The 12,500-nt window shown below is 40.7% G+C and overlaps 2 protein-coding genes across 2 annotated transcripts; both read left to right on the top strand.

Annotated features, from left to right (window-relative positions):
- The first annotated feature begins 4,849 nt into the window (after nucleotides 1–4,849).
- LOC137619822 (protein FAM200C-like) lies at nucleotides 4,850–6,785 on the top strand. Its single transcript, XM_068350119.1, has 2 exons — nucleotides 4,850–4,921; nucleotides 6,339–6,785. The coding sequence occupies exons 1-2, from the start codon at nucleotides 4,850–4,852 to the stop codon at nucleotides 6,783–6,785; spliced, it is 519 nt and encodes a 172-aa protein (XP_068206220.1).
- A 434-nt stretch (nucleotides 6,786–7,219) lies between these two features.
- On the top strand, nucleotides 7,220–7,600 carry LOC137619821 (protein FAM200C-like). Its single transcript, XM_068350118.1, has one exon. The coding sequence runs from the start codon at nucleotides 7,220–7,222 to the stop codon at nucleotides 7,598–7,600; it is 381 nt and encodes a 126-aa protein (XP_068206219.1).
- Nucleotides 7,601–12,500: the final 4,900 nt, after the last annotated feature.

Genomic DNA, 12,500 nt, shown 5'->3' with positions numbered 1-12,500 from the left:
CCAAATGACAAGGTTGTATAGCAAAGTTTGTATGAGAGTCACCAATGTCAGTATGATTTCCTGACATATCACCAAGGTATCTACTCTTATTAAACTATTGGATAACAGTTGTATCCATATAGGAAAAAATTTTGCATCTCTACCACCATCCCCTTAGGGTACAACGTTAACCCTTCTTAAGGAAGGGTTAAAGCGAGTGGATTTTTGCTTGAAGAAAAGAAACAATCTTAAAAGACATTCCATGTTAAAAATCATCCATATTTTATTTTTAATGCTCAGTACATTTCTGATAAAATGAGTGTGGGCGAATAAGAAGCAGGGTTCACTATGAACCAGTTCTTTAAAATTTGATAAACATACATATCAGATCAACATTTATAAAAATTTTAAAATGTGGACGATATCCGTTAAAGCATAAAGAAAACAGTCAACAGAAAATATTGTTTCGTCTAACAGGACAGAGATTTGCCACTTCAATCGAATCATTAATAATATTGATACAGTCTGTATTACTGTTTATTTACACTAACGTAAGAAACGCTTGGCAAAAGTGTCCGTATTATGCTATAGTTCACCAAACTCCATGGAACAGTTCGTAAGGACACGTTAGTGGCCTATCGCTCAGTGTGTAGTAACAGACTGTGACTACACACCCACCCTCTTAATTAATCGTCCCCAATTAATTACACTGTTCCTCTCAGATTTAAAAAGAAGGTTTAAGAATTCTACCTGCTGTTACCTCAGACCTCTTGAATTGCTCCACTTGCTTCGCATAGTGCGTAAAGAACACCTTGGGTGACTACCAGCCTGTGTACGAACGAAGATGTTTAAAGTCCATATAATTAAAGAAATTTTATGGAAAAGGCAACTTTGCTCGGATCATGACTTGCGGGTGTACTGTCTGGATCCGTTCTGCGAATAACATTGGTGAGTTTCGCCCTTAGTTGTTTCAGAGATAAATTTGAACCCGAGGATTCTCCTTTGAACACCTGTCCTCCCTTAAAGTCGGAAGTTCTATGAAGATAGACCTTTAGGCACTCCACTGGACATAGAGATGCATCTTCCTTCAGAGGGCAGATTCTCCTGGGACCCCACCTGTTGGTGGGTAGCTTATTCCTGGCAAGAAACGTTGGGTCTGGAAACAGATTCAGTTCTCCTTTCAAGAACTGAATGTGGCCTTCCTCTCTCAAGAGAGCCACTATTACATTAACTCTAGCCCCTGAAGCGAGTGCAAACGAAAACATAACTTTTGAGTTAAATCCTTCAAAGCGCACTCCTCATTATTAAAAATTAATGCAAATGAGGAACCTTATCTAGTGCCCATGAAATGGGTCTTAGAGGCACTGAAGGTCTAAGCTTATCACCGACCTTCGGAATTTTATTAAAAATTGTTCTTAGAAAGGTCGACCTGAAAGGTATAGAGTATCAATCTTGTCAAGGCAGACTTGCACGTTGATAATGTGTTGGCTGCCTAACCTTACTCATGAAGGTGAATAAAAAAAATAAACAGAAGTCAATCAAGAATTCTTTTTGGTTTCTTCGCCTTGACAAACGACACCTACTTGCTGAGTCAGGGTTGAATCCAGTAGCGGTACAAACTTCAGTCGTAGTTCCAATGCAAGAGGGAACTAAACACTGATTGGCCACTTGTGGGCCACTATTGCCGCCTTCCTTTTGAAGGATCTCATATTGAGGACCTTCAAAGGAGGTTGTGCAGAGGGAACAGGTAAATCCTGGACCATCTGTTCCAGTCTAGGGACATAGTGTCCAGTGCTTCCGCTAGCGGATCCTCGTACGGGGACACATTCTACTTGTTGTCTTTTGTCGCAAAGAGGTCTATCTGCAGTTCCGGGACTTGACTCAAGCTGAGGGAGAACAATCCTGCATCTAGGGACCATTCTGACTCTACGGTGCGAGCCTGGATAGAGCGTCCGCTGTTACGTTGCGGACCGATTGAATGTGAACTGCTGAAAGGGGGCCAACATCACTTGGTTGATTCGAGGTGATCCCGACCCTTGTCAATTCAAGCATCTCACTCTCACCTTGCTGTCTAGAACCAATATTATATGGTTCGAGTGGCGAGGAGAACTTTCATTAGTGTCACAAGTACTGCCACGGCTTCTGGAAAGTTGATGTGGAATGACTTGAAAAGATTGGCCCATCTTCCTGGACTCTCTTCTGGTGAGAGTGGCCACCCCAGCCTTCCTTTGAAGCTTCTGTATGGATAGTAACTGACGGGGGAGGAGGTTGAAGAGGTATTGATATCTTCATCTGCTTGGCTTTGGACCACGGCTTGAGAAGCGTTCGCAGTCGAGTCGGTAGTGGTCTCATCAGATCTCTTCACACGTTTGATGCGTATTATCTCCAGACTCCTGTTGCATCCTTTAGCTGTGCTCTTAGCACTGAATCTGTTATCGAAGAAAACTGTAGAGAGCCCAGCACTCTCTCCTGTTCGCGTCTTGATATCCGATTGGATTTCAATAGTCTCTTGACAGATCTTGCTATTTCTTTCCTCTTCTTCCCAGGAATGGAAAGTTGATGTGACTCCAAATTCCAATGGATTCCCAACCATTGAAAATTTTGAGCTGGAGATAGTCGAGACTTTTTGATGTTGATCTTGAATCCCAGATGCTCCAGGAACTGGATTACTATCTTAGAGGCTTGCATGCATTCTGTCCTGGGTGCTGCCCACACCAGCCAGTCATCCAAGTAGGCCACTACTTGGATTCTCTTTAGGCGTAATTGATGGACAGCTGCGTTCACAAGCTCCATGAAAATGCTTGGGGCTATGTTTAGCCCGAATGGTATGGTTCTGAAGGCGTAAAATTTTCTTTGTAACTTGAACCCGAGGTAGGAGATGTGACAATTAATTGGAACGTGCCATTAAGCGTCTGACGTGTCTATGGAGACGGTATATGCCCTTTTTTGGGCAGTAGGGTCCTTTTGTGTTGAAGTGTGAGCATCCTAAACTTGTAGTTCACTATGAACTTGTTGAGTGGCGACAATTCCGGAATGACTCTGAGTTTCTGAGTCCTTCTTTGGAACACAAAACAGCCTGCCATGGAACTTGATGGACTTTACTTTTCGAATTACTCTTTTCACTAAGAGTTTTCAGACATATTCTTCCAGAACGGGGTTAGATTGTTGGAAGAACTGAGGAAATGGAGGTGGAGGACTGTTCCAGCACCAACCTAGTCCATTCTTTATTAGGCTGTGGGCCCAGGGATCGAAGGTCCATCGATCCCTATATAGATGTAGTCTCCCTCCTACTGGAAGCATCTCGCTTCTGCTGTTGTAGACCTTAGGCCTTGCCTCCTTGACCGCGTCCTCCCCTGAATCCCCTTCCTCTTGAAGGGCGTCTAGAAGAACCTCTGGCTGTTCCTCTAGCTTTTGATTGAAAGGAAGAAGTCTGCCTTTCAAAGGCCGGGTTAAAAACTGGCGACCGTGTCGCTACATATTGAGATACCAACTAGTACGTGGTCGGAGGTTGTGCCACTATCTGAGGCACCGCTGTCACAGGAAGTTGCTGTTGTTGCCGACGGTAGGGCTTAGCCGGCCGAGAGGATAGCCTAGGCCTTTTTGTCTTCTTCTTGGGTTGGGGACCCTCATCCGGAGAAGACTTTCTCTAAAGGTTTAAGCCCCACTTTTGGAGAAGGTTCCTATTCTCCGTGGTGGCTTTTTTTACTACCTTTTTAACTACTTCGTTGGGAAAGAGGTCTTTACCCCATATGCAAGAAGAAATCAATCTCCTATCTTTAATAAAGCTATAGAGATCCTTCGTAACTGTGGCCAGATGAGTTTTGGCCACTACCATGAACGTGTCCTGTTTCTTGGGGTCACTTGCCATCGTTTTTTAAAAATAGTTTGCAACGACATCGATGCTGGAAGTCTTTCTTTCATCTCTTGCTCTCTGCACAAGAGAAACTCCGACAGCTTTGGAAGTTCCTCACCAAACTGACGTTCGGCATTATCAGCTTCCAATTTCCCGACTGAGAAGGTAAGGTGAACGTCCTTCCAGTCTTTTTGGTCCAATGGCAAGGTCAGGGATAACGGCTTGCATTCCTCAAGGGAGGGGCATGGTTTCCTTGCCTCCACCGCCTTCAAGGCTGCCTTATATCCCTTTTCCATGAAGGGAAAGGCTCTGGTTGGAGAGGCCACAAAGGAGGGAAGCTTCTTACATAAGGCTGGCACCTTTGACTTCGTGAAGCCCCTCTCTTCCATCGAGCTCGCTAGTAATGCCTGTGCTTCACTATGGTCAAGGACTATGACCTCCTTCAGCTCCGTTTCCCCCTTTGAGGCTGGTTCCTTCCGAAGACGGACATAGCATTCGGGGTAAGAGTCTTTGTTGGGCCAAAATTCCACATCTTCCAGGGGAATTGAGCCCAACTTCTTCGATATAACAATCTTCCCGGTTGTCATTGACATGTGTTCGGCATACCTCCAAAGGGTTGGTATCCGAGCACAAAGGAAGATCCTTCATGTTGAGTCGCTTCTGGGGCCCACGTGATGCTGCGAGTCTGCATATCTCCAGTTTCATCGCAGCTTCCTTTTCATAATTCTTCTTTTGTATTTGTTGAATCATTTCAATAATAGAAGAAAGAGTCCTTCCCAGATCATCTGGGATAGCAGAGGGAAAAAGTTCTGAGGCCGGAACCGATGTAACCGACACCTCGTCGATATCATCCTCTTCTATTTCTGGAGCCTGGGTCAGCTCCTACTCCTGACCTTCTGCCATAAGGTCCTTCTCTGTATAATCCGACACCTCTGACATCCTATCGTCCAATTGGATGTCTTGAAGGGCGGCCCAGACTTCAGAATCTACCGGATTCTGGACGGTTGGTATCTCCTCATGAGGCTGAGGGATGACTGCATCAGTCGATGCCTTAGGGAAAATGTAGGCCCGCATCTTCTCGTTTGGAAGGTAAGGGCCTCTGAAAACTCCTCACCCAAGTTCGCAACTTTTCTCTAACAGCATCCCTTGACTCCGCCGACTTAGGGGTGTCAAACGCCTCGGTAATCAGGTTAGAATATATGATACATACCTGAGGGTTCTAATACCGGAGATCACCTTTGGAGGCTGTGTATGCTGCATGCCTCCTGCATAACTCATGTCCACAGAAGTTCTTACTGCGGACATTGCAGAACGTATTCCCGCACTTCGGATGGTCCTCCTGTAAAGAGAAGAAAATCCATGAGTTTCAAATGAAGGCTTTTCACTTATTGTTAATACATTTAGCTTATATAGTAGAGCTAAAAGGGAAAGAAGGAAAGACACATACTTGTATTTCCTTCCCAGCCAATTGTTGTAACCTCCCAAGATATTAAAACTAAGGTTAATTCTTATTCTAGAATACCTTATATATTTTCCTAGTCGGAAAGTTAAGGTGTAGCTCACACCTTGAAATAAAGTTTTAATATACTGGATAGAATGAATATAGAAAGAACTCACTTTCCATATATTGTACGGTCTCAACAAAAGGTGTACAAGATAACATTAAGTATGTTGGAAGAACTTTAGTGTTACAACAAACTCTGTACTGTAGCTTTATTAATGCAGTGTGTACTACAACACAAATATAGTAACTACTGTACATCGTATGCTGTCGTGCCGGCCGGCACGCGCTAGCACGTGCCGGCCGGCATTTACCCCTGTATAGTTCAAAGGTATGCTACCATTAACTAATAGGCGGCAGTTCACTGGTTCGCAAATGTGTTCCGGCTAGCAATCACTGCCGGTCGGCAACTGAAAACACTAGAACCCGACTGCCGGCCACTAAACGTAGTGGCCAGCAGATCTCGGGATGTACTTCTACTGCCGGTAGGCAAAGATAGTGATACCCATGACGGCTGGCAGTGACTACGAACCAGAGAACCTCCACCTACCCGGCTGCCAGCCGTTTCAGCCAGCAGCCGGGCTAGGAGTACAATACACTAGCAAGAGAAACAGTATGGATGTAAGGTTATAAGGCGGCATTGCCATACAACCTTCATCCAGAGAGAGTGAACGTATGGAAGGGGGGAATGTAGCATTCAGGCTTCCTATATATCCATAGCCTGCCGGGCTCTACCAACAGACATGGAAGGGAGGCCAAGGGAGGTCTGGGGTTCACTCTGCAGAAGAAAAAAGCCGGTCCCCCATCCTAACCTACACTAGGTACAGAAGTAGGACTGCGGCTAAGAGATGTGATGGCTAGGCCATCACTAAGAAAGAGAGGGGGGAACGGGATAAGGGTCCTGTAAACTTCGTTCTAGTATGAGACACACCCAGCAGTTAGGAAAGCTCATCCTAACCTAGAGTTTGTCTATAATATAGACAAGTTGAGAAACCTTTGTTGCAGGCATCTTATAAAGTTGCCCTTTTGTGTGCAAAGAAGAAAAAATCTCACACTATCGCCGAGGAGCTTGTTAAACATTGTGCATTAGAAATGGCAAAAATAGTGTTAGGGACAGAAGCTGAAAAGAAGCTTAAACAGATACCTCTGTCAAATGACATTATTCATTCAAGGATTCATGATATGAGTCAAGATGTCTTGCAGCAGGTGATAACAGACCTGAAAGCTAGTCCTTTCAGAGTGAGTATTCAGCTGGACGAGTCAACTGACGTTAGTTTTTGCAACCAGTTGATGGCATTTGTTCGGTATGTGAAGGAGAAAGAAGGGGTGGAAGAATTCTTATTTTGTAAACCTCTGAAAACTACTGCAAAAGCAACTGATGTGTTCAGTCTTCTGAAAGAGTTCTTCTTAGAACATGAAATGACTCAACATGTGTGGTTCAATTTGCACTGATGGAGCCCCTGTCATGCTTGGAAATAAATCAGGCTTTTCTACCCTAGTGAAAAAAGAGGTTCCCCATGTAACTGTCACTCACTGTGTATTGCATCGTCATGCACTTGCTACAAAGACGCTGCCAGAAAAATTGAAGACTGTTTTATCAGTTGTTGTGCGTGCTGTAAATTTCATCAGAGGACTGGCAGTGAATCACCATCTTTTTGCATCTTTTTGTGAAGAAATTGGAGCTGAGCACAGTGTTCTTCTTTATCACACAGACGTGAAGTGGCTTTCCCGTGGCAGGGTACTTACATGTGTATTTGAACTTCATGAAGAAATTATGCAATTTCTTAGAAATCAAGGCAGTGAAATTGCTGAGCATTTTGAAAACAGGAAGTACATTTTGTCTCTGGCATATCTGGCATATGTATTCATGTACCTCATTGAACTGAATGTCTCTAGGCAAGGAACTGAATATGATAACTGGCAGAGAAAAGTTATCTGCCCTACCCAAGAAACTTCCAATGTGGATAAAGCGCATTGAAAGGGGAAATTCTGCAAACTTCCCTTCTCTGGATGAGGCTGCTAGTGCTGAAGAAGAGCTGCCCATCCTGAGTGAAGTAAAAGAACATTTGCAAGAGCTGATTCAGTCCGTCCAAGGGTATTTTCACCTTGAAGAAGGTTCTGTGGCACAAAGATGGATACGGGATCCATTTCTTTTCAACCTTGATTCCATGGATGATAATGATATCATGAAAGATGATCTTGTGGAGTTGCAGACCAATGACAGAATCCGAATGGAGTTTGAAAAAATGCAACTGGATATGTTTTGATGTGCACAACTCCAAGCATTCCCACAGTTAGCAAGGAGAGCTTTGGAGGTCCTCGTGCCATTTGCAACCACATACTTATGTGAGGCAGGTTTTTCAACGCTCCTACACATCAAAACAAAAGCCAGAAACCGTTTGGATGCACGTGATGACATGCGTCTGGCACTTTCAAAGAAAGAACCTCGTTTGAACAATATTATTAATGAGAAAAAACAACAAAAGAGCCACTAAAAATGTGTTGGTGTGCACTATGTAGTAATATTCATTATTATTCATTGTATCCTACTAATTGACACTTTTCATTTGAAATAAAAAAAGTACCTTTCTTCTGTAATTGAAAATCCAATAATTTTTCCGCAAGGTTTGTATCACTAATCCTTTTCATATATTGGTATTGTATTTACATTGGATGGGGGTACGAGAAAATTTTCTGAAGTATCAAGGGGTACGGGCACAGAAAAAGGTTAAGAACCACTGCTCTATAGGGAGAAAGGTTGGCAATATTTGCTATCATCCTCCATACCAGAACCAAGTTAGGTGTAGTTATTTCGTTAGGCAACGGAGAAAACTCATTCTCCAGCCCGAGAATAACCACACAGTACAGTCTGCTAGACCACTAGATGAAGGAATCATCTCGTACAGAATCCTTCAGATGTGGGCTAGGGAAGCAAAGCCTCCTGTGGCTGCACCTAACTTAGCAAAGGAAACTCATTTTCTATGCTAGGAAGACGCAGACCACAGACTAAAACTCTGATTTTCTGCCCCAACCTCAAAAAACAGATAATCTGGTTAGTGGGTCAGGACAGACCTATCCTAGTATAGTTTTACCTGAATATTATTCAGATAGAACCACTAAGACTAAGCCTAAGGCTTATTCAGAGGGAGAAAGGGATTGAACTTATTCTCTGGAGGAGAAAAGAACAACCGGGGATGTGTGCGAGAGTATACTAAAGCTCCATAGGCTACTAGGCTAGGTGCGGTGAGAATCGATTACCTAAATCACCGAAACTCTCTCGTATACAATCTAGGCGAAGAAAATTCAACAATATCTTACATGTATAAAATATTTGCCTATAGCTTCAATAACATAACACTCGGAAAACTTATATCATGCATGAAAGTACTAGGGCCAGACGCCCAGGCTACTAAGCCTCGCGAAGGGCAAGATCGGTTACCTAAATCACCGAAATGAAAACTAACGGCATTATATAAGAATTCCTTGAGGAGCTAGATAGCTAGATTTATTAAAGCGTAAAAACCGGGAACGTCGCTCTGGCTGACTAAATGACCCATAAATAGCGAGCGACAGCACCCAAGATGCCTCCGTTAGGCAACAGCTCTTGTTTACGGTACTATCAATTTTGATTTAATTCAAAACGACAAGAGCTTACATTTAAACAAAGTAAAGATAATACCGAACTTTCCAGAGGCAGAAGGGGCCGGAGAAAGCATCATAACGTTGAATAATATCCAAAAATACGAGAGAACACAAGGGAAAACACCAAGTAGTAAAGCTACACGAAAAGGAAAGGAGATGGCGCTGCCACCTTCGTCAGATACACACTGGAAACGGAATAGGAGAGATTCCTTGGGAACGGCTCTCTTTTCATTCCCGTTTCAGATTCTTGTCACTGTAACCCCTCAAACCATTATTACTGTTCGGGGTGAAGATAACTATGTGACGTGTCAAGAATACTTCCTCTGATATTATGCGATATCCCTGTTCGATTTAATTAGGGATATTCGCTCCAGGAGTTAGAATTCTGGATACCTTAAGGTAAAATTCTCTGGGAATATCACTGTAGTCAAATATACCCTAGAAAGCTACCCTTTAGGAAGTTCCATCAGGACGACATGGCTACCTCACCCATAAAGAGATTTTTCGCTTTGCTCAAAATCCGTTACATATATATATATATATATATATATATATATATATATATATATATAAATATATATATATATATATATATATATATATATATATATATATATATATATATCTATATATGTATATATATATATATATATATATATATGTATATATATATATATATATATATATATATATTTATATATGTATATATATATATATATATATATATATATATATACATATATGTATGTATATATATAAATATATATAAATATCTATATATATATATATATATATATATATATATATATATATATATATATATATATATATACATATGTATATATATATATATATATATATGTGTGTGTGTGTGTGTGTGTGTGTGTGTGTGGCGGGGGGTTGTCCAAGAGGTAGGGCATTTATGAGGTCTATGGTATTGGCTCAATCGACAGCTACCATATAACTGTGCGAGGTGGCTGTTAAGTGCTAACAGAGAGGCGAGATGAATGCAACTGAACTTATTCAACAATACAACGAGTATATATACTGATGGTTAAGAGCACGAATAACACACAAAACTCAAACAGTAAAAAAATATGCGATAGCAAAATTAAACGGGTTTCTGTTATCAGTGCGGGGGAGAGCGAGAGATAAAAAAGCAATACTGTTACAGTGTACGAACGTGTATTAAACACGTGTAGTATATGATGGAAGTTATGCACTGACTTGAAAATTGACTGGAACGTGGAAATCCGATCTATACAGACTTCTTGAGAATTATCTGGCGTTCCACATTCATACGGGGAAATGTCGTATTTTCAATTAATTTCTCTATCTATCTATTTATTTATCTATCGTTCTATCTATATATCTATTTATCTATCCAGTCAGACTTCTCTGTGTTTGCGAAACTTATAAAGCAGTACATAATTACTTAAACTAGAGCGGCTTCCACCAATGAGAAAACGTTTTAATAATAGTAATTACATACATTCCGTACGATGAAATCTGTGTTTGCTTCTTTGATTACTACCATATTAACATGGCAAGTTATAACAACAGGGAAAATGGGTATAAAACTAGAATTTATATTTACTGATGTCTTTTATTAATTCAAAAGAGATATGTTTTCCTTTTTGATAAGGAATTGTTATGCCCTATTAAGTAAAATAGCAGCCCAGCAGCATTCGATTCTAATCTAAACTCAATGTTTTATTACTATCAATAATCTATTGATATTAGTTTAACTCATTGAAATTTATTTAAGTTTATTTTGTACTTTTCTCTTAGCTTATTGTTATTCTAGAAGTTTTGTTCCAACTGTATAAAGTTGTGGAATGATCTTCCTCATCGGGTAGTTGAATCGGCAGATCTTCAGAAGTTCAAACTTGCAGCATATTTTTTTTTTTCTGTTGAACAGCCTGACACAAGTATCTTTTTATAGTTTATATATGAAAGATCTGTTTTGATGTTGTTACTGTTCTTAAAATATTTTATTCTAATCGTTCATCAGTTCTCATATAGTTAATTTATTCCCTCATTTCCTTTCCTTACTGGGCTATTATTCCTTGTTGGAGCCCTTGGACTTATAGCATCTTGCTTTTCCAAATAGGGTTGTAGCTTAGCTTGTTATAATAATAATAATAATAATAATGATAATATTAATTGAGTCGACCACACGCCAATCAATATGATTCATACATGTCCAGTACCGCGTTCCTTTGAGAGATCGAAGTTAAAAATCCACAAAACCACATTTGATAAGAATCTTGGTAATAAAGTAACGAATTATAACTGTCATTGAGAGAGTTTGATCTAAAAATGATATAAACAATAAAGGCTATGAAAAAACAAGGCTCCCAAATTATATTTGAATCAATTATTCCTTGATATCTCAAAATCTATTTTCTAATCATCATGAGTCTACTTTAGGATGTGTGGAGAAAATCGTTATTACCAAGGAAAGAGTATCAAGCTTTTTTTTCGATGTAAACCTGGTGCTAAATATGTAATACATAGAGAGTTACAAGGAGTAACAAGGATTTTGTATGTTTCAAAGACTTTTTAGTCCATCAGCGGTGATTCTATTTCCTCTTTGGTAGAGCGATTTAGTTTATGCATTTAGAGAGTTCTTGTCTAACTTATTCTTATTCTGAGAGAGAGAGAGAGAGAGAGAGAGAGAGAGAGAGAGAGAGAGAGAGAGAGAGAGAGAGAGAGAGAGAGAGAGAGAGTGAGTGTTGCAAGGATTTTGGATGTCTCAAAGACTTTATTCCATGCGCGGAGAATCCATTTCCTCTTTGGTAGAGCGATTTAGTTTAAACATTCAGAGAATTCTTATGATCTTGTCTAATTTATTCTTATTCTTATTCTGAGAGAGAGAGAGAGAGAGAGAGAGAGAGAGAGAGAGAGAGAGAGAGAGAGAGAGAGAGAGAGAGAGAGAGTTGCAAGGATTTTGGATGTCTCAAAGCCTTTATTCCATCCACGGAGAATCCATTTCCTCTTTGGTAGTGCGATTTAGTTTAAACATTCAGGGAATTCTTATGATCTTGTCTAATTTATTCTTATTATTATTCTGAGAGAGAGAGAGAGAGAGAGAGAGAGAGAGAGAGAGAGAGAGAGAGAGAGAGAGAGAGAGCATGTAATCTGGTTTTAATGGCCAATCTTCTTTTGCCATCAAACGAAACCCAAGGTGATACTAACCAATGCCAGTTCCGTAACGATTCTACTAAAGCTGCTGAAGTACAAGACAAGAATAGTAAATAGATGGAGATCACCATAAATGGAAGAGAGGAATGAGCTACGAGGACATTCAACTAAGTTGTGGGGAAGGGCGGTTGGTATACTCAGGACCCACCTTGTAGAATGTACTGTAGATCACCCTGCATGTAGGTGGGACGCTGGCTCTAGTCTTGACATACATATATTTCTCTGAGATGCAAAGTATCATTAGCCTCAAAAGCTCTCTCTCTCTCTCTCTCTCTCTCTCTCTCTCTCTCTCTCTCTCTCTCTCTCTCTCTCTCTATT

This window comes from Palaemon carinicauda, chromosome 26, assembly GCF_036898095.1.
Source record: "Palaemon carinicauda isolate YSFRI2023 chromosome 26, ASM3689809v2, whole genome shotgun sequence".
Lineage (NCBI taxonomy): Eukaryota > Metazoa > Arthropoda > Malacostraca > Decapoda > Palaemonidae > Palaemon > Palaemon carinicauda.
The sequence above is the reverse complement of the archived record's forward strand: the minus strand, read 5'-3'. Positions and strand labels throughout refer to the sequence as shown.